This window comes from Peromyscus californicus, unplaced genomic scaffold (genome assembly GCF_007827085.1).
Source record: "Peromyscus californicus insignis strain IS unplaced genomic scaffold, ASM782708v3 Scaffold_5__1_contigs__length_169319896, whole genome shotgun sequence".
Lineage (NCBI taxonomy): Eukaryota > Metazoa > Chordata > Mammalia > Rodentia > Cricetidae > Peromyscus > Peromyscus californicus.
The window spans coordinates 42,059,179-42,087,175 of NW_026294573.1; the positions used below are offsets into that span (position 1 = coordinate 42,059,179).

A 27,997-nucleotide genomic window follows, 5' to 3' on the forward strand; every position below is an offset into this window, starting at 1 on the left:
TCGACTGCAAACGCTAGTTTGAGAGGTAGGTGGTGGGGTGGCTCAGGTTAGGGTGGGGGGAACCGGGAAGAAACAGAACAATCCGAGAATCTCTTGGCTGTGTGATGCTGGGAGGATAGAAAAGAGATTGGAAAGGTAGGGCGTGTCATTAATGAATGTGGACTTTATTCTGAAAGGATAAAGGAGAAGCTATTTAAACGCCTCAGCTATCCGCCTGATCCATTTCGGATGCGGGCATATAAACATCACCTGGCTGACAGGGTGGACAGTCTCTGAGGACGCTGCGCAAGGTAAGGGTCTAGCCCCAGGCCGCGAGCGGGGTGCAGCCGGGGTACAGAGGGGGGGGGACGCTGGAGACTGACAACAACAACAAAAAAAGCACACAGTCAGTCCCTTAAAACTCAGCGCCACGCTGGGGGCGGGGCGCGCGGAGCCCGGGGCGGGGACAGAGCACGCACGGCGGCATGACGTAGGCCCGGCTGGCCTCGTTCTGGCCGCCGCCGCCGCCGCGCTAAGGCGGAGTAGGATGAGGCCCCAGGCCGCGGCTCCAGCGTCGGCAGGGGCAACAGCAGCTGAGGCAGCAGCTGAGGCAGCCGCGACGGCCGCGCCCCCCCCTCCTGACCTGGATTAGGCCCAGCAGCCCCGTGGCCGCCGCCGCCGCCGCCGCCCCGCGGGGGGCGGGGTGGGGGAAGCGCTCCGTCTCCCCGCCCCCGCCCCCCTCCGGCTCCCGGCGCGACCCCGCTGCAGCCCCGCGGCCTAGCCTCGCGCCCCCTGCCCCGGGGCCTGGCATGAGCGGCCCCTCGGCGGCGCCGGGGCGCGGGGGAGCCGCCGCCTGAGCCCCGGGAGGCCTGCCGCCTCGGACCCCGCGGCGCCGAGCGAGCTCAGCGCTGAGTGTGCGGAGAGACCGGGTCACGGCTTTCTTCCTCCCCCCGCCTCCCCTCCAGATCTCACGCACACACCCCAGCCCCGGAAGATGGGGAACTGCCTCAAATCCCCGACCTCGGATGACATCTCCCTGCTTCACGAGTCTCAGTCCGACCGGGCTAGCTTTGGCGAGGGGACGGAGCCAGATCAGGAGCCGCCGCCGCCATATCAGGTAGGGGAGGATGTGTGTGTGTGTGTGTGTGTGTGTCGGCGTGAGAAGGGGAGGCGGCTCAGGCCCTCTGCCCTTGGCCTCCAGGGCCTAGCCTCGGGGGGGGGGGGGGGGGGGACGCGTTGACCCCTTCGGGGGCTGGCCTTGAGGGGGTCTGCTGCTGCCCAGTCCCCCGCCAGAGAACGATCCTTCTCGCCTTCCCCTTGGGTGGCGTCTGGGGAAGGTGTTCTGTCCTTGAGTTCAGGAATCAAAGTATGTGATCATATCCCCTTGGCCGGTGTCTGGGAGTTAGCTTGTGGAGCTTAAGGATGACATGGTTTTCCTGCCTTTATGTCTGAGTTGTGTGATTTCCTCAACAGACTGCCGACAGGATTATGGGTCGGTTGTCACCCCCCCTCCCTCCTCCATATGTGTTTTTGTATATAATCCTCCCCACTCCTACCCTATCTTTGTTCATTGGTTCTGGTAGAACGTCCTTTTTACCATCTATTTGGGAGGTAGGATTCCAAGTGCGGATGTTAGCCCCAGCTTCATAAAGAGTTACTTGTTTATATATACATATGTGGTAATTTTAAGCTCCTCCTCTTTTTGCTCCACCCCTGTGACACACCTTTTAAATAAGTTGACTTAATAAAACCTTGATTATCTTGAACTTTAGAGACCTTTCAGAGTGACTTGGAAAACGCCATCTGCTACTAAAGGCCTTCTCTTTATTAAAGACTCTTGAATGGGTCTTTCTAAATGATACTGAGTAAACTCCCTGGTGGGCTTGAATACAATCTTTAGTATTTTCTTGAAGAGAGGTTGGTTTTCTAACTGGGCAGTGTCCTTTGTTTTTATGTGGTGACATCATTATCTAGTTTAGTGTTTTCTCAATTCTGTGTAAACCAGTTTCTTATGTGGCAAAAAAAGTGATCATATATGCTGATTTTCTGACCCCCTTCAGGGGTCTTTCACACACATTATTAGTCCAATCTTCATGGTAGCCTTGCAGAAGCCTCTCTGTTTCAAGCTTACCAAACCAGGCTGTTGACAAGGTTGTCTTCAAGACTCCAGGTGATCTTTCTGCTAGGAGCCTTGGCACCAAGGTTGCCCAGGTGAACATCTAATCCTCTTTAAGGACTCAGCTCAGTATCTAAAGTCCTGACATTCCCCTCCCTCCCTCCCTGAATTCTTGGATATGTCCCCCGCGAACCTTCTACACTTACATAAGCAATACTGTGCCTATAATAATTTAGTATCTTTGTTTAGGTAGTTGTGTGTCTCATTCTTGAACTATGTGTTCCCCTCCCCTTGTATAAGCTGAATTTGGGACATTTTCCAGGTGCTTTTATACCCCAGCATCTGACTCATAGTAGATACTCAATAACTGAGATAAATGAAGAATAGAAGCTGTGTTCTCAATGTTTCATGCAATTTGTCACATAAAAATGCAGTATTTACTGTATTTATGTACCCCATTTCTCCCAATTTATTTAAATTGCTCCAGGAGCAGACTGATGCTAAATGGAATCTGGATGTTTTATCAGTAGCAGGAATTGAACTGAGAGCCCTGTACATGCTAGCAAAACACTACTACAGAGCTATAACTCCAGTCCGCCTCTCATTTTTTTTTCACCTTGTTAGTGTCTCACGATGTCACCCAGACAGGCCTTGAACTTTTGTGCTTGCCTCAGCCTTCAGAGTTGCTGGAATTAGAGGCCTATACCACCAGGCCTCTCTTTCAGTTGTCCATAACTTACTGTTTCCCCCTCTACAATAGCTACTCAGCAAATGTATTTATTTAGGTGTCATAAGCAAACTCCCCCCCCCCAAAAAAATCTATACTTCTTAGCCTCTTTCTAGGAAAATTGAATATCTGACTTGTTGCTTTCTCTGTTGTCCTTAGAATAATTTTAGAGTTTATGGGAACTATATTTTTGTCCTTTCCAGAGGGACTAGACAAATCATGATCGGTTTTGGTATTACCAGTACTTTTTTGGACTGTGTTATTTTTGACAGTGGAAATTGTATTGTGGTTGCCTTTTCCTGAAATGAATGACCCAGATACTGATATGCAAAGTTAGTATGAATGGAAAGAAAATGGTTACTTTAAAAGATGAGACCATAAAAAGAAAACTTTAGTCTGGCGTGGTAGCTCATGCCTGTCATTCTAGAACTTGGAAGGAAGGCTGAGACGGGAGGATTGCTGACAGTCAGCTCCACATAGTGAGTTCTGTTTGTGTTCATCACTACATGGTGAGTTCTTTGCTGGCCTGGGCTATAGAATGAGACCCTATCTCAAGAACTTTTAAAAGAAAGCTGTAGTAATATATTATAACTTCCCCTTGAAGTTATAATATATTACTAATATTTGTTTTTACATGATTTGAGAAAGTAGTAGTCCAAAGTAAATTATTTATATCTGGGCTTTTTAAAAGAAATAGTATATAATTAACATAATAAATACAGTAGTGTTGACTGTATTTAAAGAATACACTTTAAATCTTTAAAGAATAGACTCAGGCTGGGCATGGTGGTATACACCTTTAATCCCAGTAGTAGGGAGGCGCAGGCGGGGCAGAAGTGATGAATCTTGAGTTCCAGGCCAGCCTGGTTAATATATCAAGTTCCAGGCCAGCCAGGAATAGTGAGACCTTGTCTCAAAAAAGAAAAAAAGAAAAAAAAAAAGAATAGACTCAGTTAGTTGCAATAGGGCTTTAAATGGAAAGTATCTGATTATAAAATTAAAGGAGCATGAGTTTGTATTTCTTTTCCCCTGTGACAAGTACTTAAAACATAGTTCTTGTATTTGTGTTGTACAGTATACAGGTATGCCAAGAGCTCTATAAAGCAAAGGTCCAGCTATTTTTACTGACAGTAACTAACAGACTGTATTTGGGCTTGACATCCTGGATTGGACATGTAGCTTAATGATAGAGTACATGCTTAGTATGTGAGACTCTGGGTTTTATATGTGCACCAAACAAAACCTAGCTCAAAGTAAACTAATTATGCACCATTGTGACCAGCATTTGCATGGAGCCCTTATTTGTATCTTGGGTGTTTGTTTCTCAATTTTTTTGTTATTGCTGATTTCTTTGTATTTTTTTGGTCTATATTTCTCGTGTATTTTGAGACAGGGTCTCACTCTTGAGACTTAAGCTCCTGACTCAGCCTCCTGAGTGTTGAGATTACAGGTGTGAGCACCTACCAGGTTCTGTTTTTTTCACCCTCTTCTCTGTACCATGTTCTCAACATAGCAGCTAGAGTAATGGGACCACAGTACTCTACTAAGCTCTTTAATGGATCCATGTTTAATTTTGGAGAAATTTTTAGTGTTTTCCTAAATCCTCTACCAGTTCTCTCCCTGGCCTCCTGACTGTTGTAAGATAGTCAAGGTCTCAGACCTTTGTCCTGTTTGTTCTTTTACTGGATTACTCCCTAGGTTTCACTGTGAATGCATGACTGATTCCATTACCTCCTTCAAGTTTTTACTTTTTGTTTTTGGTGGTGAGGGAAATTTTGGGTGAGGGACTATACTAGAGATCACACACTTGCTAGGCAAACACTTTGCTACATTCTTGAAACTTTATAAAAGGCAGAGTCTCAGGTAGCCCAGGCTGTATACTGGCTGTATAGCCAAGGATGACCTTAAACTCCTGATAATCAAAAGCCACCCAGGCATGGTAACACACCTGTAATCTGTGGCTGAGGCAGGAAGATTAGGAGTTCAGGGTCAGCCTTGGCTGCCTGAGATTCTTGTCTCAAGGTAAAAAAAATAAACAAACAAACCTAAAAAGACAAATGCCAATAATATTAAATATAAGAATTGGTTTAAAACAATTATTGATTAAAATAATTTCACTTTTTGTCCTACATATTTATTGCCTGCCACAAAGTATACATTTTATGGAAGAATGCTTGAAATCTCTATCCATAAAGTATTAGTATGTTAATTTGAGGGTGACACTCTGTTAAGGAGCTTATTGGGAGCTTATTATTGAGTGACTATATGTAGATTGGCATATCTCAATTTTCAGTATTTATAGATTGTCCTGACTTGTGTTGGTTCATCTTACAGTTTTAATGGTGTAAAAGTAATACCTGATAGTCTATACTGTGAATTTTGATTTTTTTTTCCTATACTAGTGAGATATTTTATAATCTCAGGAGATTTTTTGTTTTTGTTTGTTCTGAGACAGGGTCTTTATATGTCTTCCAAGCCTTCTCAGAACAAACTATATAGTCTTGGTTGACCTTGACCTCCTTCAGTAGCTTCCCAAGTACGGGATCACAGGCTTGCATCACCACAACTCTTCTGTGATGCTAGGCAGCAGTCTTCAGCTCTCTTTCAGCCAGGGTATCACACGGATAATTAAAGAACTGATACTTTTGAACTGTACTATATTACTAACTTCTGATGTTGGTAGGAAAGATAACACTAAATGCATCTTCAACCTAAGGATATTTTCAATTTACTGTGGGTTTATCAGGATTAACTCCACTGTAGATCTTTAGTTTGGAATGGATTGTTTTGGAGACAGGATCTCATAGTGTATAGTCCACGCTGGCCTTGAACTTCAGTCAGTCTTGCCTTGCCCTCCCAGGTGCTAGGGTTTCAAGTAGGAGTCATCATGTCTAGCTAAGTTTGAGATCTACCAGTCATCTCCTGTCCTATACTTTTGGTGGTGGTGATAGATAGGATCTGATACCATGATTTAGGCTAGTCCTAACTCAACAGTCCTTCTGCTTGCTTCAAGTATAGGTTTTCTTTTGTGAGTATGGTTGTGTGTGCATGTATGTCTGGAGGCTGGATGACAACCTTTGCTGTCATTGCTCAAATGCTGTCGCCTAGATTTTTTTTTAGATATGGTCTCATTGGTTTGGTGCAAGGTTGGCTGGCTAGGGAGCCCCAGGGATCCACCTGTTTCCAGCTACCCAGCTCTACCAAAGTCAACTTTTTTACATAGATTGTGGAGACCAAAGTCAGGTCACTCTGCTTATAGCAATTACTTTATCATCTTCCCTTTAGTTTTAGACTCACATGGACCTGCTATCAAATTCTGGCTTTAGTGCTTACAAGTAAAATATGAAAAAGAACTTTCACAAACAAGAAAACAACATTTATATTTTGATATTTTAATTATGATTGAATAAGGCTTCTCTGTGTGTTCTGTATATGATCATTTGCATGTATGAATGGAGACCAGAGATTCTCACTATTCAGGTTTGTTTGGTTTTTATTTTTTTGTTTTTTTGTTTTGTTTTGTTTTTTCCATGACAGGGTTTCTTTGTAGTTTTGGTGCCTGTCTTGGATCTCGCTCCGTAGACCAGTCTGGCCTTGAACTCACAGAGATCCACCTGCCTCTGCCTCCCGAGTGCTGGGAGCAAAGGTGTGCACCATGCTGCTGGCATTTTTTGTTTTTTGTTTGTTTGGTTTTTGAAACAGAATCTTTGTGAGATTAGCCCTGGCTGGTCATCCTGAAATTCACCTTGTAGACTCGACTGGCCTTGAACTAACATACCCCTCTGCCTGTGCCTCCTAGTGCTGGGATTGAAGGCGCTGGTGCCGCCATGCTTACTTAGCCCCATCTTACTTTTGAGATAGGGTCTTTCGGAACCTGAACCTCATCAATTTGGCTGATTTTGATGTCCAAAGAGCTCCAAACATCTATCTGTCCCTACCTTCCCAGCACTGAGATTACAAATGTAATGTGCCTCACTGTGCCCCTTCATCCTATATTTGAGTGGGTGCTGGTGATCCAAATTTAGGCTCATATAGGTGAACTGAACCCACAGTCCAGAATAAGGCTCTCTTTAAAGTACATTTTTAGTTGTTAAAGGCTTAGTCTAGAGGATTTGGAGAAATGATTCAGTGATTAAAAGCCTTTATGAAAAGGACCTTGATTTTGTTCCCAGCACATACAAGGTGGATCACAATTGCCATAACAACAGTTCCAAGGGATCCAGTGCCCTCTTCTGGCTTCTGTGGGATCCTGCATGCATTTGGTACACAAACAGAGGCACAAACAACTTTTTTTAAGTCCAAGTCTGTCCTATGTACTTACTAAAAAGTAGCTTCTGTTCTTTAAAAAACTAGACTATCAGGACTGGAGAAATGACTCAGCAGTTAAAAGCACTTACTGCTCTTGCCGGAGACCCAAATTCCATTTCCACCACCCACACTGGTCTGTGTGTGGTTTTCTGCATGTGTGTGGTTCACATACATAAAATATATTTCATTAAGTTGCCCTTGCTTGTCTGAAACTGGTTATGTAGAGCAGATAGCAGTCCAGAAGGTGTGTGCTGCCGTACCCAGCTTAGCTGTTAGAGATTTCATAATTTTTGGTTTTCCAGATCAGCTTTTTCAAATGAGAATGATACATTAAACTTCAGATTTTCTCATTGATGTACAGCACTGTAAATACTGTAGACATGCAGGAGGTGGAGCAGAAGTTCAAGGCCAGCCTGCATGACATCAGACCTTGTTTGAAAAACAAATCAAAATATTGACACCCAGTGACTGTTTGACTGACTAGCATAGAAGTATCCCCTTTTCTTCTGTATTGTCATCAACTTAATTGAGATTCTCATTAATTCCTGCAACAATAGCTTAATTGATGTCTTCTCTACCCTTCCCTTCCTCCTTGCCCCAGATCAGATCTTTTGTGGATTAATCCTCAGTGGTTCTTTGTGACTAATCACTGATCTCTAAGTACTCAAAGTTGTGGTTTTACTCTATGCCTTTCTAGCCCTGTATTTTCTCTTATACAACTTGTAGTCCAACTAGACTGAATGGTGTTGCTTTCTCTGGTTCTGGTTTTTGGGGTTTTTTTGTTTTGTGTGTGTGTGTGTGTGTGTGTGTGTGTGTGTGTGTGTGTGTGTGTGTATGTATACACACACGCGTGTGTGCCTGCCTGCCTGCCCGCCTACTGAGAGGTACAGAAGTCCACTTGCCTCTTGCACCATCGCTCCATTTTGTTTTGTTTTGCTTAAGGAAAATTGTGTGTGTGCACACTCACACAACTCCAGGTGCACTTTTGTTATGGCATAGGTGTGATAATCAGAAGTTAACTTTGCACGTGACTTCTTCCACTTTCATGGGAGTTCAAGGATCAAACTCAAGATCTTCAGGCTTGCATGTTTCGTCCCAGGTGTCATTACCTCAAGCCATCTCACAGAACCCTGGCTTTTATTTGTGACAGTTAGTTTTTGTTGTTTGTGTCTGACTTTGAACTGAGTCATTGAACTAAATGTTATTAAGGATGCCTGTTCCTTTAAGAGTAGGACAGTCTGTGTCAACAGTTTAATTCTAGAGCTAATTATAGAGTAATATGAGAAGATGGGGCAATGAGATGTTACTTGGTATAAAAAAAATCTGAACTTGATTTTCCTTAATTTTTAGATAAAACTTGATTTCAGGTTTCAAAATTTCATAAAATAAAATACTTGATATAGGACAGAGTCTTTTTTTTTGTTTTTGAGACAAGTTTTCTCTGTGTAGTCCTGAACTCACTTTGTAGACCAGACTGGCCTCAAAGTAAGTAAACCTGCCTGTGCCCCCAGTGCTGGGGTTCAAGGCATTTGAGAATATGCTCAGTAGATTTTTTGTTTCTGTGTGCCTGTTTGTGACAAGGTCTCAAGTAGCTCAGGCTGGACTTGAACTTGAAATGTAACTAGGGATGACTTCCAACTCCTAGTCATCCTACCTCCACCTCCCAAATGCTAGGATTATAAGCATATGCCATCATGCCCAGCATGCTTCTGTTTTTCAGAGCTTTATTTATTTCTAAATGGGAAAAAATGATTACAGATAGCGACTGTGAATTTTTTCTTCAAAAACCCCCCAAACGTGTCATTTCTATGCTTTCTTTTTCCTTGGTTACTTTTTATTTTTCTTTGTTTTTCTTCACTATATTTTTTTTTATTTTTTTATTTTTTGGTTTTTTCAAGACAGGGTTTCTCTGTGTAGCTCTGCGCCTTTCCTGGTACTCGCTTTGGAGACCAGGCTGGCCTCGAACTCACAGAGATCCACCTGCCTCTGCCTCCCAAGTGCTGGGATTAAAGGCGTGCGCCACCACCGCCCGGCCTTCTTCACTATATTTTAGCCAGAGTGAATTCCAGAAATGGGGATAGTAATTGGAGGGTACTCACAGATATAATCAGAAAACAGGGTCTCTCTCTCTCTATTTGGGCCTGGATGACCTGGAACTTACTATGTGGGACAGGCTGGCCTTAAACTCGAAGAGCTATTTGCCTGTCCCTTTCCAACTGCTGGTATTAAAGTTATGCAGCCAACATACACACACACACACACACACACACACACACACACACACACACAAGTGTGCAACCACCATGCGCACGCACCTGTGCCCTCCCGGAAGAAATGATACATTTTTTGCTGTTTTCTGAGTATGTGTCTTCCAAGTATTGCCTTTAGATACAGGGTTAAAGATGATAGGTTTCTATTCTGTATTCAAATAAGTTATCAAGTAAATGAAGTTATTAACAGGTGTTTTGATGTTATGATGTCATCTGAAAATGTGTTGGACCACATAACAGCTGTCCTATGAAATATGGCCATGGGATGCAGGTTGCTTGGTTTAGTAGGTAGACAGTTTGAGTTTTGGAGGTAGATAATGGTAACGATTATATGTAATACTAAACTATAAGCTTAAGTGATATTAAGGTGCTAAGTCTCATGTATTTGAAAACAAAATGGGAAAATTGTGCTGTAAAATGTCTAGAAGTTAATTTCTTATGCTACTACTTAATGTTGGCTTAACAAGTACAGGATTTTTAGATTCTTTTTTTTTTCTTTTTATTTGTGTGTGTGTGTGTGTGTGTGTGTGTGTGTGTGTGTGTGTGTGTGTGTGTGTGTGTTGGTGCTCATGGAGTCTAGAAGAGATCCTTACAGCTGGAGTTAGTCAGTTGTGAGCTGCCTGATGTAGGTTCCAGGAACCTAATTCTTGTCTTCTGAAAGAACAGTATGTAGGTGTTCTTAAATGCTGAGCCATATCTCCAGTCATACAAATATACCTTTTATTTAAATAACTAGCCTGGTGTGTGCTCTCAGGAGCCAGATAAATAATTATCTTGTTAGTTAACTGGAAAGCATACAGTAAAGTAACTAAAGAATCTGAAAGTGTGGAAATGAGGAGCATCCCTCCAAATATATTTCTCAGTAGAAATTCTTTAAACTTCTGAATATTCAAAAAAACATTCCTCAAATATATTATTTCATGTGGGTTGGGAGTGCATGTCAACTTGCAGGAGTTGGTTCTCTTCTATGTGGGTCTTAGGGATCAAACTTAGGTCAGCATGCTTTCTTATCCACTGAGCCCACTGTATCCTCTTTCAGTATGTGTTAGACACCAAGGAGAAAGGAGAAGTGATGAATCCCTTACTTTCAAGGAACTAACTGACACTTTAGTTCAGGAGGTAAGACTAGTATAAGACTAGTATGAAATTATTAGTATTAAATTGTTTAATATGGGCTTTTAAATTTTTTAATTATTTTACTCTATGTGTATGAATGTATTGCCTGCATGCATATGTGTACCTCCCATGCATACTTGTTTGATCCCCTGGAACTGGGGTTACAGTGTTTGAGCCATTGTGGATGCTGGGAATAGAACCTGGGTCTTTTGCCAGAGAAATAAATGCTCTTAGCTGCTTAGCCATCTCTAGTCCCTAATACAGACTTTTGAGTCTGGATAACTATATGATAGTGTAGTGAATCATGAATTTGCCATTTAGTTGATGAAGGCTTCCTATTTACTATAAACGTGAATAAAAACAATTAAGGTGCCTTGGTTAGATAGGTTTACAGTTGAAAGAATTATCAGTAGGTGGAAGACATGAGTTAAGAGTTCAGGGAGGTGTAGAATCATGTGCAGTTAAAGTAACATATAAATGGGGATGTGGCTCAGTTGGTTGATTGCTTATCTAGCACAAAGCCTCTGGGCTCCATCTTCAGCATCACATGTCCTAAGCATGCTAGTACTGTTTTGACCACTTAACCACGAATACTTAAATAAATGAAAAATTATATGTGTATATATATACATGCACACACATATATTTTTAGGCATTTGAGACATTATATATTTTGCTAATAAAAATAATAGTAATTGTTCTCCATATAATACTAAGAAAAAGGAAAACCTGAGAGATTATATTAAGAGCTAGAACATAAAGATAATTCTTTTCCTGCTCTTACCCTACTTGTAAATAGGGCCAACATTTGTTGGTTGTTTTGTGGTACCTGGGATTGAATCCTAGGACTTTGAATGCTAGGCAAGCACTGTACTGCTAAGCTGCCAGTGTTATACTTTTAAAACATTTGAAGTAGCCGGGCGGTGGTGGCGCACGCCTTTAATCCCAGCACTCAGGAGGCAGAGCCAGGCGGATCTTTGTGAGTTCGAGGCCAGCCTGGTCTACAGAGCGAGATTCAGGAAAGGCGCAAAGCTACACAGAGAAACCCTGTCTCGAAAAACCAAAAAAAAAAAAAAACAAAACAAAAACAAAAAAAAAACATTTGAAGTATAAATTTTCTTGGGAATGACTGGATTTTGTTTTGTTTTTCGAGACAGGGTTTCTCTGTGTAGCCCTGGCTGTCCTGGAACTCACTTTGTAGATCATGTTGGCCTTGAACTCAGAGATCCATCTGCCTCTGCCTCCCAAGTCCTGGAACTAAAGGCTTTGTGCGCCGCCACCACCCAGCAATGACTGGATTTTTTGTTTAATCTTTTTTCATGTATTTACTATTTGGGGAAATGACACATGTCACAGCCACATGTGAGGTCAGGATAACTTACAGACCTTCTCTCTCCACCATGTGTTTTCTAGAGCCCAAACTCAGGTTTAAGAAAGACGAGGCATGGTAACACCTTTAATCCCAGCATTTGGGAGGCAGAGCCAGATAGCTCTCTTAGTGAATTCCTGGACAGCCAGAGCTATGTAGAGAGACCCTGTCAAAAAAAAAATGTTTTAATTAAAAATAAAAAAAAAACTTTAAAATACAAAAAAGATTATAAAAACTTAGTTGTACAGTTTTAACCAGTTTATTTAAATCATGGAAAAGTGTGTCCCAGAATAAGCCTACTTTGTTTTTGAGATATAAAATTTCACTGTCTGACCTAGGGTTAGCTAGAACTGAGGACAATTCTCTTGCCCCAGTCTTGAAAGTACTGGGATTACAGGGGTGCCAAGCCATGCCTTGCTGTGGGATGGTCTGTATGTCAAATGTGTTGCTGATTGGTCAATAAATAAATCACTGATTGGTCAGTGGCCAGGCAGGAAGTATAGGCGGGACTAACAGAGAGGAGAATTGAGAGAACAGGAAGCTGGGTGAGAGAGACACTGCCAGCCGCCATGATGACAAGCCGCATGTGAAGATGCCGGTAAGCCACGAGCCATGTGGCAAGGTATAGATTAATGGAAATGGATTAATTTAAGCTGTAAGAACAGTTAGCAAGAAGCCTGCCACGGCCATACAGTTTGTAACCAATATAAGTCTCTGTGTTTACTTGGTCGGGTCTGAGCGGCTGTGGGACTGGCAGGTGAGAGAGATTTGTACTGACTGTGGGCCAGGCAGGAAAACTCTAGCTACAATGCCTGGCAAGCATAACTTTTTAAAAATGGCATTATTAAACCTTGCTCCCTTTAATCCTTTTGTGCTCATACATTGATAGTTCTGTTGATTAGGTTATAGCTTTCTTAAGTCATGGAATGAATCATTGTTGATTAGAGTTGGATATCTCTTGCCAGCTCATTGAATTGGTTCCTTTTTCAAGTGAATATTAAATCATTATATGTTGACTTTAATTACTTTTCGTTAGAGCCTCTTTCTTGAATAGTCCCAAAGAATAATAGCAGTTTTTTTGGGTGGATAGGGGAGTACAGAAATGTGCTGCTTAATACTTAACATGAATTCATTATTCTGCCAATAATCCTAGCACTTCAGAAAAAGATCAGAAGTTTAAGGCCAGCATAAGCCAAAATGACTGGGCATAGCAGTGTGTACCTCTAATCTGGGAGGCAGAGGCAGATTGAGTTTCAAGGTAAACTGGTCTACATAGCAAGTTCCAGGCCAGCCAGGGTTATAGAATGGGACCTGTATCAAAAATGGGGAGGTGGTGGCTGGAGAAATGGCTCAGTGGTTAAAAGCACTTGCTTGCTTTTCCAAAAGACCTGAGTACACTTCTCAGCACCCGTGTAGGGCAATTTCCAATTATCTGTAACTCCAGCACCAATGGAACCAATGACTCCAAGCACCTTTACTCAAATGTACATACCCGCACATAGACATACATACACATAATTTAAAATAAATGATAAAAATTCTAAAGGAAACTATAAAAACATTTATATCTACTATATGTTGTAGAAATATATTTACAAATATTTATAACAGGCTTATAGAGCTTAAGCAACTTCTACTTTACATATTTGTTGCCACATTTAATGTTTGTTTTTTTTAACAGTTATTTTGGGTGCTGCATCAGTGTTGTGGCAAACTCAGGTTCTGAATCTTGATGGCAGGCAGCTTTCTTTCCTGAGCCATCTATGTCTGCCACATAGGTTTTTAAAGCCTTATAAAGGTATATACCACATACTTCACCTGTTTTGTCTATAATTAATTTTGTTTAGAATTATGCAGCCATTTCCAGTCAGTTTTAGAATATTTTTATCATCTCAAAAAGTCAAAACTCACTTTACTTTCAATATGCACTTCCCATTCTGAAAGCCACCCACAATCCCCCACCTAACAGATTTGCTCATTTAGGACAGATCATACAAATTGGTTCTAATTAATGTCCTTTGTGGATTATTGTTGTTTGGTGGGCTTTTTGTTTTGTTTGCTGTCATTTGTTTTTTGTTAGACAGGGTCTCCATTATGTTTCCCTGGTTGTTCTGGATAAAACTCACTCTGTAGACCAGGCAGGTCTGGAACTGACAGAGATTCCACCTGCCTCTGCCTCTTGAATGCTGGGATTAAAGGGGTGTGCCACCAAGCTGGGCTTTATTCTTGTTTGTAATTGAACAGGGTCTCTCTATTTGGTCTAGGCTAGCCTGGACCTTACTCTGTAACTCAAGATGATATTGAATTGTATCTTTTTTGTTTGTTTGTTTGTTCGAGACATGGTTTCTCTGTAGTTTTGGTGCTTGTCCTGGATATATCGCTCTGTAGACCAGGCTGGCCTCGAACTCACAGAGATCTGCCTGGTTCTGCCTCCTGAGTGCTGGGATTAAAGGCATGGGCCACCACTGCCCGGCTTTAGGAAATTTTTAAAATATAATTTTTAACTAAAATAATATCCTCCCTCCAGCCCCTCCCATGTCTCTCCAGCTCCATCTCAAATTCATGGCCTCTTTATTCTTGTTACATATATTCTATATATAAATACAAATATGTAAATACAACCCTCAGAGGTTCTGTTCAGTGTTGCTCTATATGTAGGATTTTCAGGGCTAACCATTTGGAGTTGGATAGCCGATTAGAGGCTCATCCTTGTTGAAGACATCCTTATCAGCTGTCACAAGTTGCCTATAGTTCTTTGTCAAGGGGTGAGGCCTGGTGAGAATTCTTCCTTCCATGTTAGCATGTCTTTTTTTTTCCCCCAAAAAAACAATTTTTCAAAAGGTAGTATATCCACATGTGAACCTAAAAAGTGAAACTCTCCTTTTCTCTGTCATACAAAAATTAATGCTCCATACACCTAAATGTAAGAGCTACCTTCAAAGCTATGCAGTATTGGTGGTAGGTGGGTGTGGGGGGTTGTTAATGAATTCCCATACAGACTGGACTACAGAAAAACAAAACCAAACTAAAAACCAACAATACAACTTGGAAAAAACAAAGTATATCCTCATGGCCTTGGGTTAGACAAAACTTCCTTAGATCTGATGCCAAAAATTCAAGTGACAAAAAAAAAGTTTGTCTCATCAAAATTAAAAACTTGTGCCTTGGTGGCTGGAGGTATAAGTTCAGTGGGAGAGCACTTGTCTGGCATGTTCAAAGCCCTGGGTAAGATCCCTGGCACCTTCAGCAAAAGAAAAACATGTACTACTATTTCGACTTCTTTTATTGTTTTATTAAAAAATAAAACTCGAGAGTTAATATTAGGGCATAAACCTCAGAGATCCACGGAGCAATGTAGAAATGATCACCTGCTCTCTTCTCCACCTTCCCTGATTGAAAAGCCTGTGCATCTTCCTTGCCCTCCTTATTCCTCCTATGTGTCCCTTTAGCTTCCTCTGAGTCCACCAGAAAAATGGTCCACTCTGGCCAGCTGAATGTGACTCTGCCCCCCAACCAAGGTTGACTCCATCGGCAGTCTCAGAGCAGTAACAAACAAATCTCCTGCAACATACTACAAAGAGTAATAGGTGAAAAGATCCATAGGAGGCAAGAAAATGTTTGCAAGTCATGTCTCTAGACAGTGTTATTTGGCCTATAAAAACCATGGACCTAATTTTTAAAAAGAACAGCCAACAAACCAAAAGATGATTAACACTGTTCACAATCAGCTACCATTTCATACCTACTAGAGTGGTTAAAATAAAATGACAAATAGGTTTTGGTGATGAAGAGGAGAAAATTGGGACTATCACCTATTCATTCCTGGTGTAAATTCAGAGTGGTACTGGTGCTTTGGAAAATGGCAGTTCTGGGTGTGAACCAGAGAAATGTCCAAAGTCTTGTAAGTGAATTTTCGTAATAGTATGATTTTATGATAGCATCTAAATCTCAACAACCCAAATGCCTATCAGTGACTATGCTATGTTATACTATGTGGTATATCCAGAGGATAGAATAGCAAACAAAAAGAAGAAAAAAAGCACAGTTCTTATACATGCTGGACTGTAGGAGAACTTTGAAAGCATTCTGAGTGAAAGGCCTACCACAAAAATAGGGGTAGTGTTTTTTGGTTTTTGTTTGTTTGTATTTTCTCTCCCTTTGAGACAGTATTTCACACTGTAGCCCAAGTTAGCATAGAATTCACTATGCTCAGGCAGGCCTTGAATTCAGTCCTTCTGCCTCAAGCTTCTGGTACTGGAATGGAAGGCATGAGCCACTACACCAGACAAAAGGTCATATAATGATATAATTCTGTCTACAGGAAATGCTCAAAATAGGCAAATCTATAGATAGGTAATGAATACAGGATTTCAGTTAAGGGGGAAAAATTCTCTAAAATTGACTGATAATAATTACATAATTTTATGAACATGAAAGCCTACAAAATAGTATTTAATTGTGTGTGTGGGGGATGCCTAAGTACACATTTGTTTTATTTTGTGTGGAGGGGGGATGGGAGACAGGGTGGGAAGTAAGTGTACTATGGCCCATGTGTGAGGTTGGAGGATAACATTTAGAAGTAAGTACTCTCCTTTACCATGTGGTTCCTGGGTAGTCTGACTGAGTTTGACAGGCATAGTGACAAATTCCTTCAGTTGTTGAACCATCTCTCTAGCTCTGAAATTAATTTTAGACAGTATCTCACTGTGTATCTCTGTTCTAGAACTCACTATATAGACCAGACTGGTCTTAAACTCACAGATCTGTCTGGGTCTGCTTCCCAAGCACTGGGATTAAAGGCATACACCACCATGCCTTACTACATTTTTTTCTTAATATGTCTGTGTGTGGGTATGTACAGGTATGTGTAGGTACCCACAGAGGTCAGAAGAGAGCATCCTATGCCCTGGAGTTGCAGGCAGTTGTGAGCTCCCCCAAATGGATGTTGGGAACTGAACTTGAGTCCTCTGCATGTACTCAGAATGTTAACTGTGGAGCCATCTCTCTAGCCCCTAAACTTGATAAAATGAGCTGAGGTTATGGTTCAGATGGTAGAGTTCTTGTTTGCTTAACCTAAGTGAAGATTGGGATATGAGGATGTGTTGGACACTAATCATAATCTTAGATGTAGCACACAACTAATCTCAGCAACTCAGGATATAGACGCAGGAGGATCAGAAGTTCATCCTTGGCTACTAAACAAGTCTAGGCTACATGAGACCCTGCCTTAAAGAAAAAATACCAGCCCACCTCCCTGGTTGGAGCGCTCTTTTTCAAACATGCAGGGTACTCTGGCTTATACCATTAAATGTAAAATAATGTTTCAGTATCATAGATGATCTGCAGGCTTTTATTTCTCCATGTATGTATCATTGGGGAACTACATATAAATGTAATTTGCTTTGTTGGGGTCCCCCCCCTTTTATTGTCTAAATTAATGAATCATCTGAACTAAAATATACACTGAGACCAACTATTTCAAATCTTCCTTTTTATGGCCTTAAGTGTAAGTCTGGCAAAATTTAGAGAAAACATTCCCAGTAAGAGACTGCAGCTGGAGAGGAGGTGGTGCCAGCATCATCGTGTAAGGAGAAAAATCAAGAGTGAGCTCTTATTTCCTACTGGCTGAAAATATACAGCTGTTGGTGACAGGCTGCATTCTTTAGTAGTGACTTTATTTTTCCTTCACCAGAAGCCAGACTTGTACTATTTCCAGCCTTGGATATTATTTAGGCATGTCCCCATTGCATTGTTTTAGTTTCGGAAATTGTATCATACTCTCCAGCTTGAATAAAACAATTTTTGAGAGAGGGTCTCGTGTAACATGAGCTGTCCTCAAACTTGCTGTGTAGCCAAGGATGACCTTGAACTTCTGATTCTCCTGCCTCCATCTGAATTGCTGGGGTTACAGGTATATTCTACCATGCTGGAAATGAATCCAGCTTTATAGTGTAGACACATTTTACATTTTCTTTTTTGGGGGGTGGAGGGGCGGGGTTTGAACAGGGGTCTCTCTATGTAGGCGTGGCTGTCCTGGAACACACTGTGTTGACCAGGCTGGCCTCAAACTCACAGATCCTTCTTCCTCTGCCTCCCAAATGCTAGGATTAACTATTACATTTTCATTTGTTTCTTTTTTTTTTTTTTGCTTTTTTTTTAAATTTATTTTATAATTTAATTTAATTTTACATATCAGCCATGGATTCCCTTGTTCTCCCCCCCTCCTACCCCCACCCCCTACCTCCCTCCCCACCCCCACCCCCCATTCCCATCTCCTCCATGGCAAAGACTCCCCTGAGGATTGAGTTCAACCTGGTAGATTCAGTCCAGGCAGGTCCAGTCCCCTCCTCCCAGACTGAGCCAAGTGTCCCTGTATAAGCCCCAGGTTCCAAACAGCCAGCTCATGCACTGAGGACAGGTTCCCAGTCCCACTGCCTGGATGCCTCCCAAACAGATCAAGCTAATCAACTGTCTCACTTATCCAAAGGGCCTGATCCAGTTGGGGGCTCCTCAGTCATTGGTTCATAGTTCATGTGTTTCCATTCGTTTGGCTATTTGTCCCTGTGCTTTATCCAACCTTGGTCTCAACAATTCTTGCTCATACAAACCCTCCTCTTTCTCGCCAATTGGACTCCCGGAGCTCCACCTGGGGCCTGGCCATGGATCTCTGCATCCGGTTCCCTCAGTCATTGGATGAGGTTTCTAGCACAACAATTAGGGTGTTTGGCCATCCCATCACCAGAGTAGGTCAGTTCGGGCTGTCTCTCGACCACTGCCAGCAGTCTATTGTGTGGGTATCTTTGTGGATTTCTGTGGGCCTCTCTAGCACCCTGCTTCTTCCTATTCTCATGTGGTCTCCATTTACCATGGTCTCTTATTCCTTGTTCTCCCTCTCTGTTCTTGATCCAGCTGGGATCTCCCGCTCCCCTAAGCTCTCTTTCCCTCGACCCTTGCCCTTTATTACCCCCACTCACGTCCAGGTTGTCTATGTAGATCTCTTCCATTTCTCCGTCACTGGGCGATCCCTGTGCCTTTCTTAGGATCCTGCTCTCTAGGTAGCCTCCCTGGAGTTGTGAGTAGCAGTCCAGTCATCCCTGCTTTACATCTAGTATCCTCCTATGAGTGAGTACATACCATGTTTGTCTTTCTGAGTCTGGGTTGCCTCACTCAGGATGATTTTTTTCTAGATCCATCCATTTGCCTGCAAACCTCATGATGTCATTGTTTTTCTCTGCTGAGTAGTATTCCATTGTGTATATGTACCACTTTTTTTTTTTTTTTTTTTGGTTTTTCGAGACAGGGTTTCTCTGTGTAGCTTTGTGCCTTTTCCTGGGACTCACTTGGTAGCCCAGGCTGGCCTCGAACTCACAGAGATCCGCCTGGCTCTGCCTCCCGAGTGCTGGGATTAAAGGTGTGCGCCACCACCGCCCGGCACCACATTTTATTTAAGGAATTGCTCAACATTCCTAATCATCAGGGAAATGCAAATCAAAACGACTCTGAGATACCACCTTACACCTGTCAGAATGGCTAAGATCAAAAACACTGAAAACAGCTTATGCTGGAGAGGATGTGGAGCTAGGGGAACTCTCCTCCACTGCTGGTGGGAATGCAAGCTTGTACAACCACTTTGGAAATCAATATGGCACTTTCTTAGAAAATTGGGAGTCAGGCTCCCCCAAGATCCAGCTATACCACTCTTGGGCATATACCCAAGGAATGCTCAATCATACCACAAGGGCATTTGCTCAGCCATGTTCATATCACCATTGTTTGTAATAGCCAGAACCTGGAAACAACCTAGATGTCCTTCAACTGAAGAATGGATAAATAAAATGTGGTACATATACACAATGTTTCTTTCTTGATTTATGTTAGAGCCCCAAAGTATTATTGACAACATTTGTCATTCTATATAGATGCTTTTATTATATATAACAAGGAGCTGGAAATGTAGTTTGACCTAGCTTGTACAAGGCCATGGGTTTGATCTCCAAAACAACAACAAATGTTATATAGAATTTTCTTAGTGTGTCAGAACCTGCGTTGGTTTTTTTTTTGTTTTTTTGAGAGAACCTGTGTTTTTTGAGAGAAGATGGGTATCTAACCCTGTCATTTCTCTTTGCCCTATCTGAGAATACTTAATCACCATATTTTACAGTCCTCTGTTCATTTTATATTGTATTTTTTACAATGCTTCATTTTCCTACAGAAACATTTTAATTTAAAATTATCCCTTTAGGGCGGTGATGGCTCATGCCTTTAATCTCAGTACTCGGGAGTCAGAGCCAGGCGGATCTCTGTGAGTTCGAGGCCAGCCTGGTCTACAGAGCGAGATCCAGGACAGGCACTAAAACTACACAGAGAAACCCTGTCTCAAAAAAACCAAAAAAAAAAAAAAAATTATCCCTTTAGGGTAAATACTTTTCAACTCCCAACTCCCCACCCCCAATGCAGATTCATGTGAGAAATCAAACAAAACATTAAGGAAAATATGGTTTTGAAATATCTCAAAAATTGGATTTGTAGAACAGATCTGTTTCCTATCAGTGATGGTTGGATAAGACTATAATGCAGTGCTTGGGAAGCTAAAACTGGAGGCCAACATGGGCTTACCTATCAAGACCCTATCTCAAAAAGGGGGGAGTTGGGGGCATGAGATGGCTCAGCAAGTAATAGGTATGCCAGATGTGAGGACAAGTTCAATCCCCAGGACCCACATAGTGGAAGGAAAAGACCAACTCCCCCGAGGTTCTCTGACCTCAAACACAATACAGAAATATAAGTAAAGGAAAGAAATCAGTACAATAAAGGGAAAGGAGGAAGGTAGAGGAATCAGAGGATGAACTAGCCACCTTGGGTGACTAAGTGAGGTCATCATAGAGTGGCCTAGATACTAAGCACCTGTATATTTATGCTTTTCTTACCTCTTATTTATCTTTATTTATTTGAGATAGGTTTGCACTGTGTATCCCTGGCTAACCTAGGACTTGTTATATAGATCAGACTGGTCTTAAGCTGAAAGCAATCTTTCCTCTACTTCCCCTGTGCTAGGAGTGTATGTATGTACCGCACCACTTGCCAATATAAGTCTTTTAAAAAAAAAAAAAGTCTGGTTTGCTGTCCAGAACCCTAAGGTTCAGAGGTATTAAGTAATATTCCAAAATCATGTTTGTTTAAGTGCTAGGTCTAAAATTGTATTAAATAAATTTTCTCTTTTTCATTATACTTCTCTGTCATTAATCCAGATAGACAGCTTGGAAATTTTCAGTTGAGAAGGTTGTAGAAGAAACAGAAATATAGTTTGGTTTTGGACCCAAGTTAAATCTAAAGCAGTAAGCCAGGTATTGTCACCTGGAGAAGAAATGCTGATTATAATTTGCATCAAGTTTTCCCTTTTGCTTTTATTGTGCCTTAGTCTAAATCATTAATTTTTTCATGACTTGTTGCAAAATTCTGATGTTATATGAATACCTTAAATTTTTTTGTTGTTTTGTTTTTCGAGGCAGGGTTTCTCTGTGTATGTAGCTTTGCGCCTTTCCTGGAACTCACGCTGTAGCCCAGGCTGGCCTGGAACTCACAGAGATCCTCCTGCCTCTGCCTCCCTAGTGCTGGGATTAAAGGCGTGCGCCACCACCGCCAGGCAGATTTTCAGTAATGTAGCTTGTAATGTTTGAGTTAGAATTATATGCCTAGGACACAGATAATTACTGTTAGTCCAAACACAAAGTAACTATCTTTGTATTCTTAGGTAGAGATGGTTACAGCCAGTGGACTCAGTAGTAGCCAGTCTCCAAGTATGTTTTGGCAAACTATCTCTATTGATGCTTTATGCTTATGCAGACTTTTGAAGGCCAGATTTAGTTAGATTTCATAAACTGGTTTATAATTATCTTTCTGTGCTGTTTTCTTGTATATAGGAAATGATTAATTGGTAAACATTTAAGGTTTGCATTTTGAGGTAAAAGGCGGCGGCAGAAGTGACCACCATTATCAGTCACTCCTAAAAATACACTTCAGAACAAAACCAAAAGACTCAAGTGTTGTGGCTTGAACTTAAGCTTTAACTAGGTATTTAACAATGGGCTGTAGAGTCCAGGAAATGTTTGATACAATAAACTGAAATGAATCCCTGGGGTAGGTAACTTTTTAGTAGAGTTTCTTTGTTTCATCCTATCAAAGACTGTTCTATACAGAGGAGCAGAGCCTGTGCAGGGTGGAGTTTGCCTTTAATCTCAGCAGAGGCCGATGAAGTTGGAGGCTACTCTAGGCTGCATAGAGAAACCTCGGCTTAAACCAGAAAGATGAAAAGAAACAGGAGCAAATATAGACATAGTCCTTATCATGGATGATTTTATAAATTTACTTTCACTAAAATCCAATGAATCTTTTTTTTCCTTCAATTTTTTGAGTCAAAATCTCACTATGTAGCCCAGGCTAGCCTCTACTCACCATGCAGCCCTAGCTGGCCTTGATTCTCAATCTCTGTTGGGATTAAAGGTATGTGAAACCACATCTGCCTCCAGTACATTTCTTCTTACTGATTTTGAAATGCTGTTCTGCGTCATAGAGTAGCAGACTTGTAATCCTAGCTGATAGATACTTAAGCTTTCAGGTGTATTGATGTGTAGTGGTGAGGACAACACTTAAGTTCCCATTTAACTTTTTTTTGTTTGTTTGTTTTTCGAGACAGGGTTTCTCTGTGTAGCTTTGCGCCTTTCCTGGAACTCACTTGGTAGCCCAGGCTGGCCTCGAACTCACAGAGATCCGCCTGGCTCTGCCTCCCAAGTGCTGGGATTAAAGGCGTGCGCCACCACCGCCCGGCCCCATTTAACTTTTATAGTGACCCTCTTTAAACATGAGAAGTTGAGGCACAGATGTTAAATAACTTGGTCAGTGTTATACGTAGTTAATAAGCATCATAGTAGGACTTGTCTGCATTGAAATTTGTTTGCACTTTGAAGAAATGTGTCTAAGATGAAGATGCTCATATTCTCAGTTATAGTGGTAAAGGATAACTCCCATTTTTTATCATATAGACAAGTGTCTAAAGTCAGTGAGATACAGTTAAGACTGCTGCATGATTATCCAGCCTCCCACTTATCTCAGGGCCCATTTTCCTTCTCTGGGTAAGTAATTTAATACACCCCAGAAAATGAGTTTTAAAATACCAATTTTTTCCCTGCACTTTTCATATTTAGGAACAAGTTCCCATTCCCGTCTATCATCCAACACCTAGCCAGACTCGGCTAGCGACTCAGCTGACTGAAGAGGAACAAATTAGAATAGCTCAGAGAATAGGCCTTATACAGCATCTGCCTAAAGGAGTTTACGACCCTGGAAGAGATGGATCAGAAAAAAAGATCCGAGAGTAAGTAGTAATTTCATATATTTTAGAGATTTGTATGTAGCTCTTTTTTTTTTTTTTAATGATACTGGAGATTGAACCTAGGTGTTCTACCACTAGACTGTTTTTTCAACCATAAACTTTAGCTTTTGGAATTTGCCTTTTTCTTGTTTATTTAGGAAGCCTATGAAATTCTATATTGGAAAACCCAGGTTAAATGTAGCAATAAAGGAGAAGTCTTGCATTCTGATCATTATAGTTGCTAGTTGTCCATTTAGATGACAGTTAAAACTATTTACCTATGTAAATGTGATGTTTCTGTTAGCTTATTTTATGAAAGTGATTTATCAGTTTTCCAAGGAGTTAAACTTTTGTAAAGAAATAGGGGTTAAACCCTTTTTAAACTCTGAACTAATTAAAGGTTCTAGGCATTTGTACCCCCACCCCACGCCAAATACTAGAGTATTAGGCACAAAATGCTTGCTTATTGAGGAGTAAAAATATAAACTATGTAAATGGCCAACAATAAGGTATAGTTAAGTAAATTGTGACTCAGAAATACTTTATTAGCCAGGCATGTTGCCACACGCCTTTAATCCCAGCACTTTAGGGTGGCAGAGGCAGGCAGATCTGAGTTTGAGGCCAGCCTGGTCTACAGAATGAGCTCCAGGACAGCATAGATAGAGAAACCCTGTCTCAAAAAAAAAAAAAAAAGTTTTCTTAGGGCGTATGGCTGTATTATTTTTCTCATTGTTTGATAAAAACAAGTGACACAAGCAGTTTAAGGGAGGAGGGCTTCATTCTAACTCATGATTTCAGGGAACCCCAGTCTCTCAAGGTGGGAACGGCGTGGCAGCAGGACTTCCTCTTGTCAGTGTTGGTGGGACTGTGAGGAAGCTGAGGACTAGAATGGAGCAAGTGTGTTAGGAACTTTCTGCTGCAGGGTAAAACACTGACTGAAGCTACTCGGAAGGGGAAAGGGGAGTTATTCAGCTTAGAGGTTACTGTCCATCATCCGGGGAAGTTCAGACAGGAACTGAAGCAGAGGCCATGGAGAAACAATGCCTACTGGATTACTCCCAACATGGCTTGCTCAACTTGCTTTTTTATACCACCCAGGAATACCTGCCAAGGGGTCGCACTGCTCACAGTGATCCAGACCCTCCCACATCAGTCTTAATAAAGAAAATGCTCTGTAGACATGCACTCTAACAGGCCAGTCTGGAGGAATTCTCTCAGTTGTGGTTCCCTCAAACTAACCAGCATGGATGGCTAGACTATATAGCCTTCAAGGCCTGTCCTTAACTGACCTGTGTAAAGGTTTTATTTGCCAAACGGTGTCATAGCTGGGGTCCAAGTATTCAAACACATAAGTCAATGGGAGGACAGTTTGTCATCAACCTCAACCATTAAAACTGTTTAAAGTTTTTAGTGATACGAGAGAATTCTTTCATAACTTTTGAAAGTTTTTTCAAGCCTGATGAGGAATTTTATTGTCTTGAGATTTAACAGGGACAGTTATTTTGAGAAAGATCCTTATCAACACAGATCGTCTAATTTACTGTGATGGTGTTTGTCTGTGTGAGCCATAGCACCATTTAATTAATCTTGGTACTGAAGAGCAAAGTCTGCCTAGAGCACTAGCTTTGAACCTCTGTAGAATTGGGTTTCTTCTTAAACCTATAGAAAAGTGCGGTGGACTTGATAGTTTTAGTTTAGAGCATCAATGGGAGTAGACTGGAATTAGTCATTCTGGTTTTGCTGTTTTCTTTTGCTTTATTTTTGAGACAGTCTTTCACTGGATAGCCCTGGCTGGCCAAACTCAGAGATCCACCTGCTCCTTTCGCTCTCCAGAGTACTAGAATTACAAGCATGCACCACCACTCCAGGCCCAGTCATTATGTTTTTACATGTTGTTGTTAATGAATATTACTCCTGTTTACTCTGAAAAATCAGTGCAAGGAAACAGTTGATCTAATTTCCTACCTAAAGCATCACAGTCTCCTCTAATATGTAATTATTTTTAGACACAGCATGAGTTTGATCCTTAATGCAGTCTGTTTTTCTTTGCTCAGTTAGTTGCTCTCAAGGCTTATAAATTAACAAAAGATCAAAATAAAAGAATATTGATGGGTCAGTGCATGTTAGGAAAAATTCATTTTGCATGCTTTGGTAATGAGTTAATGGGAACTTTTTAAAAAAAAAACATTTTAAAGATTTATTTTTGGTGTGTATTTTGCTTGTGTGTGTATGTGTGTGTGCGCACATTTGGGTTAACACTGTCTTTGTAAAGACTATTCTGGGATAGGCCACTTATGTGAAATTTTCTGACTTCTTCCTTGTCCCTACAGGTGTGTGATCTGTATGATGGACTTTGTTTATGGGGACCCAATCCGATTTCTGCCGTGCATGCACATCTATCACCTGGACTGTATAGATGACTGGCTGATGAGATCCTTCACGTGCCCCTCCTGCATGGAGCCGGTTGATGCAGCTCTGCTCTCATCCTATGAGACTAATTGAGCCAGGGTCTCTCGTCGGACTTCAAGTGAACCATCATTTTTGGTGGTTTTGATCTTTTGTCACTGAGCCCAAAGAGCCAGGGATTAGGAATTAAGATCATGCACAAAAGTTTCCTAAAAATTCCTGGATGGCTGCAGATGTTGAGGAAAGTATGTGATATTTTAGAAACTTACGGGGGAAAGTAGGATGGATGGTATTTTTATGTAAAGCCTTGACCCAGTGTTTAAAATATAATTGTTATTAGACCTTGTTCTTGCTCCAGTACATAGGAATTGTGTAAAGTGTTACAGCAACTGTACATCTTTAAATTGTGTGTATTGAAGATTAGGAAAAAGATAGTTGTTATTTTTCTTCCTAAATGAGATGTTTCTTCTCCCTTCCACCCAAATTCTTTTCTGAAAAGTTACTGGCATTTGGGTCAAGGTTTTATTAAAAGCTACATTTTATAACACTGGCACAAAAAAAGTAGTTTTAAGCTTGTTTGCACAGTTCTTTTTTTCCATTGGAAATGGAATTCATTGCCTTAGGTCTTTTTAAATAGTGTATTATTATCGTTGGGGCTGGCTCTATGCTTGAAAACCAGTTTATTTATAACCTGTTGTAAGTGCTATATTCTGTTTGCAGTTAGGAAATGCAGAATTCAAAGTGATCTCCTAGCTTGTAAGCAAACTGAGATGCACTATCCCTTTTCTATTAAAAATGAGTTGATGTGTCAGGAAACCAACACTAGCAAAGTGGATTTGATATCCCCTTCCTTGTGTGTCTTATCTTATTGTTTTGGTTGTTAATATGGTGATAATTGAAAGTCAAGTTGACATTTAAATATTAATATTTCTGATTTATTGACCTTTGAACTATGCCACCATGCTTATGTAAAAATGAAGGTGGCACCATGGTGAAACTTAACAAGAAGTAGTTTTCAGCTGTAACAGTTTTGATTCTCTTTCCTGTGACCTCTTTCCCCGCTGTCTGGAACCATAGCAAAAGGATACTGCATCTCTTGTTACTGTAGTGCTGAGGTTATTGAAGTTACAGAAACACATCTAGTCTGTTTCTTAGGAAGGTATCCGTTAAGTCTTGCTGGGTGACTGACAAGAAAGGTAAATGTGTTTCATGTTTCGCACACCAATGCAGCAGGATTTGTATAACCATATGACTTCATAGTTGTGATCTCAAAGGAACCTCTCCTTTCCTTTTTCTTGCAATTAATGTAAGAATACTCTAAGTCTCTAAGCTTCTGAAGTGTTAGAGGTAGAGATGGTCTAGTAAAGATGTAATGTTTTATCCATTTAGCATGTGTTTATTTCGCCTTCTGTTCTCAAGGTGATTTGTTCCTTTGACTCAGTGATATTGTAGTTAAAAATGATGAGCAAAAGTGCTCTCCACCTAACAGATCAGAAATGATTCTTTTATATTGTGTTGAGTATTTGACTACCACTTTTTTACATTCAGAAGTTTCTTGAAGGTTCTTCATAACTGCATTATAGAAGACATTATGTCATATACAGTTCATTGACATTCAGCCGAAGCGTTCACACGCTGCTTATTTTCCCGATGAACCCCATGATGGAAAGACTTAAAGATGACTTGGGAAATACTGAAACTAGATTATCAGGTTCTGTTCAATTGTTACATACATCTTGCTTAATTTCTGTTTATTAATTTATATCCACCCAATTATAAAGTAAATTTGGAGGAAACAGCTGAAGTTGTGCTATATTTTCAGTGATAATTCTTTGTTAATCCTTATATTTTCTAATTATACACATTTGTGTCATCAAGTCTTATAGTCAGACTTTTTTCCTAGGTTCTCAAAATTAGTAAATGAACTTTTCCCAGTTGTCTTTCATGTTACAATTTTTGGTTAAAGCAAAAACAAAAAGTTCTGCCTCAGGGGCCAGTACAGAACTGCATGCTCTTGGGTGTTTCCTGTCTTTAGCTTTATTCTGCACATACCATGTTAACAACCATCAATTTTGGAGTCTACTAAATGGTTAAAATTATAATATAGCCACGAAGGGCTTAGAGAGCTGGTTACACATTTCCCGGAATATCTAATCCTTAAAAAAAATCCCACATAAGCTTAGTTACTTTCAAGTTTATGCATATATATATATTTTTTTTTTTTTGAGAAGTCTTTATTTTTTTCTTGCTTTACCAAAAAAGTGGTTTTTGTTCTGTATTTCTATGTGTGTGTCAGGCAAAATAGGCAGTCAGCTTAGGGTCAGCCTTTATATAGTAG

At 40.9% G+C, this 27,997-nt stretch overlaps 1 protein-coding gene across 1 annotated transcript; it reads left to right on the plus strand.

The window, feature by feature from the left end:
• Positions 1 to 846: 846 nt before the first annotated feature.
• Rnf11 (ring finger protein 11) lies at positions 847 to 27,047 on the plus strand. Its single transcript, XM_052715329.1, has 3 exons — positions 847 to 1,096; positions 23,087 to 23,256; positions 25,584 to 27,047. Exons 1-3 carry the CDS (start codon positions 974 to 976, stop codon positions 25,753 to 25,755), a joined length of 465 nt encoding a protein of 154 aa, XP_052571289.1. The 5' UTR covers positions 847 to 973; the 3' UTR covers positions 25,756 to 27,047.
• The last annotated feature ends 950 nt before the right edge of the window (positions 27,048 to 27,997 follow it).

Coding starts and splice junctions, on each gene's coding strand:
- Rnf11 (XM_052715329.1), top strand. CDS start 974: ATGGGGAACTGCCTCAAATCCCCGACCTCGGATGACATCTCCCTGCTT. Junction 1,097..23,086: donor AGCCGCCGCCGCCATATCAG/GTAGGGGAGGAT, acceptor TTTCATATTTAG/GAACAAGTTCCCATTCCCGT. Junction 23,257..25,583: donor TCAGAAAAAAAGATCCGAGA/GTAAGTAGTAAT, acceptor TTGTCCCTACAG/GTGTGTGATCTGTATGATGG.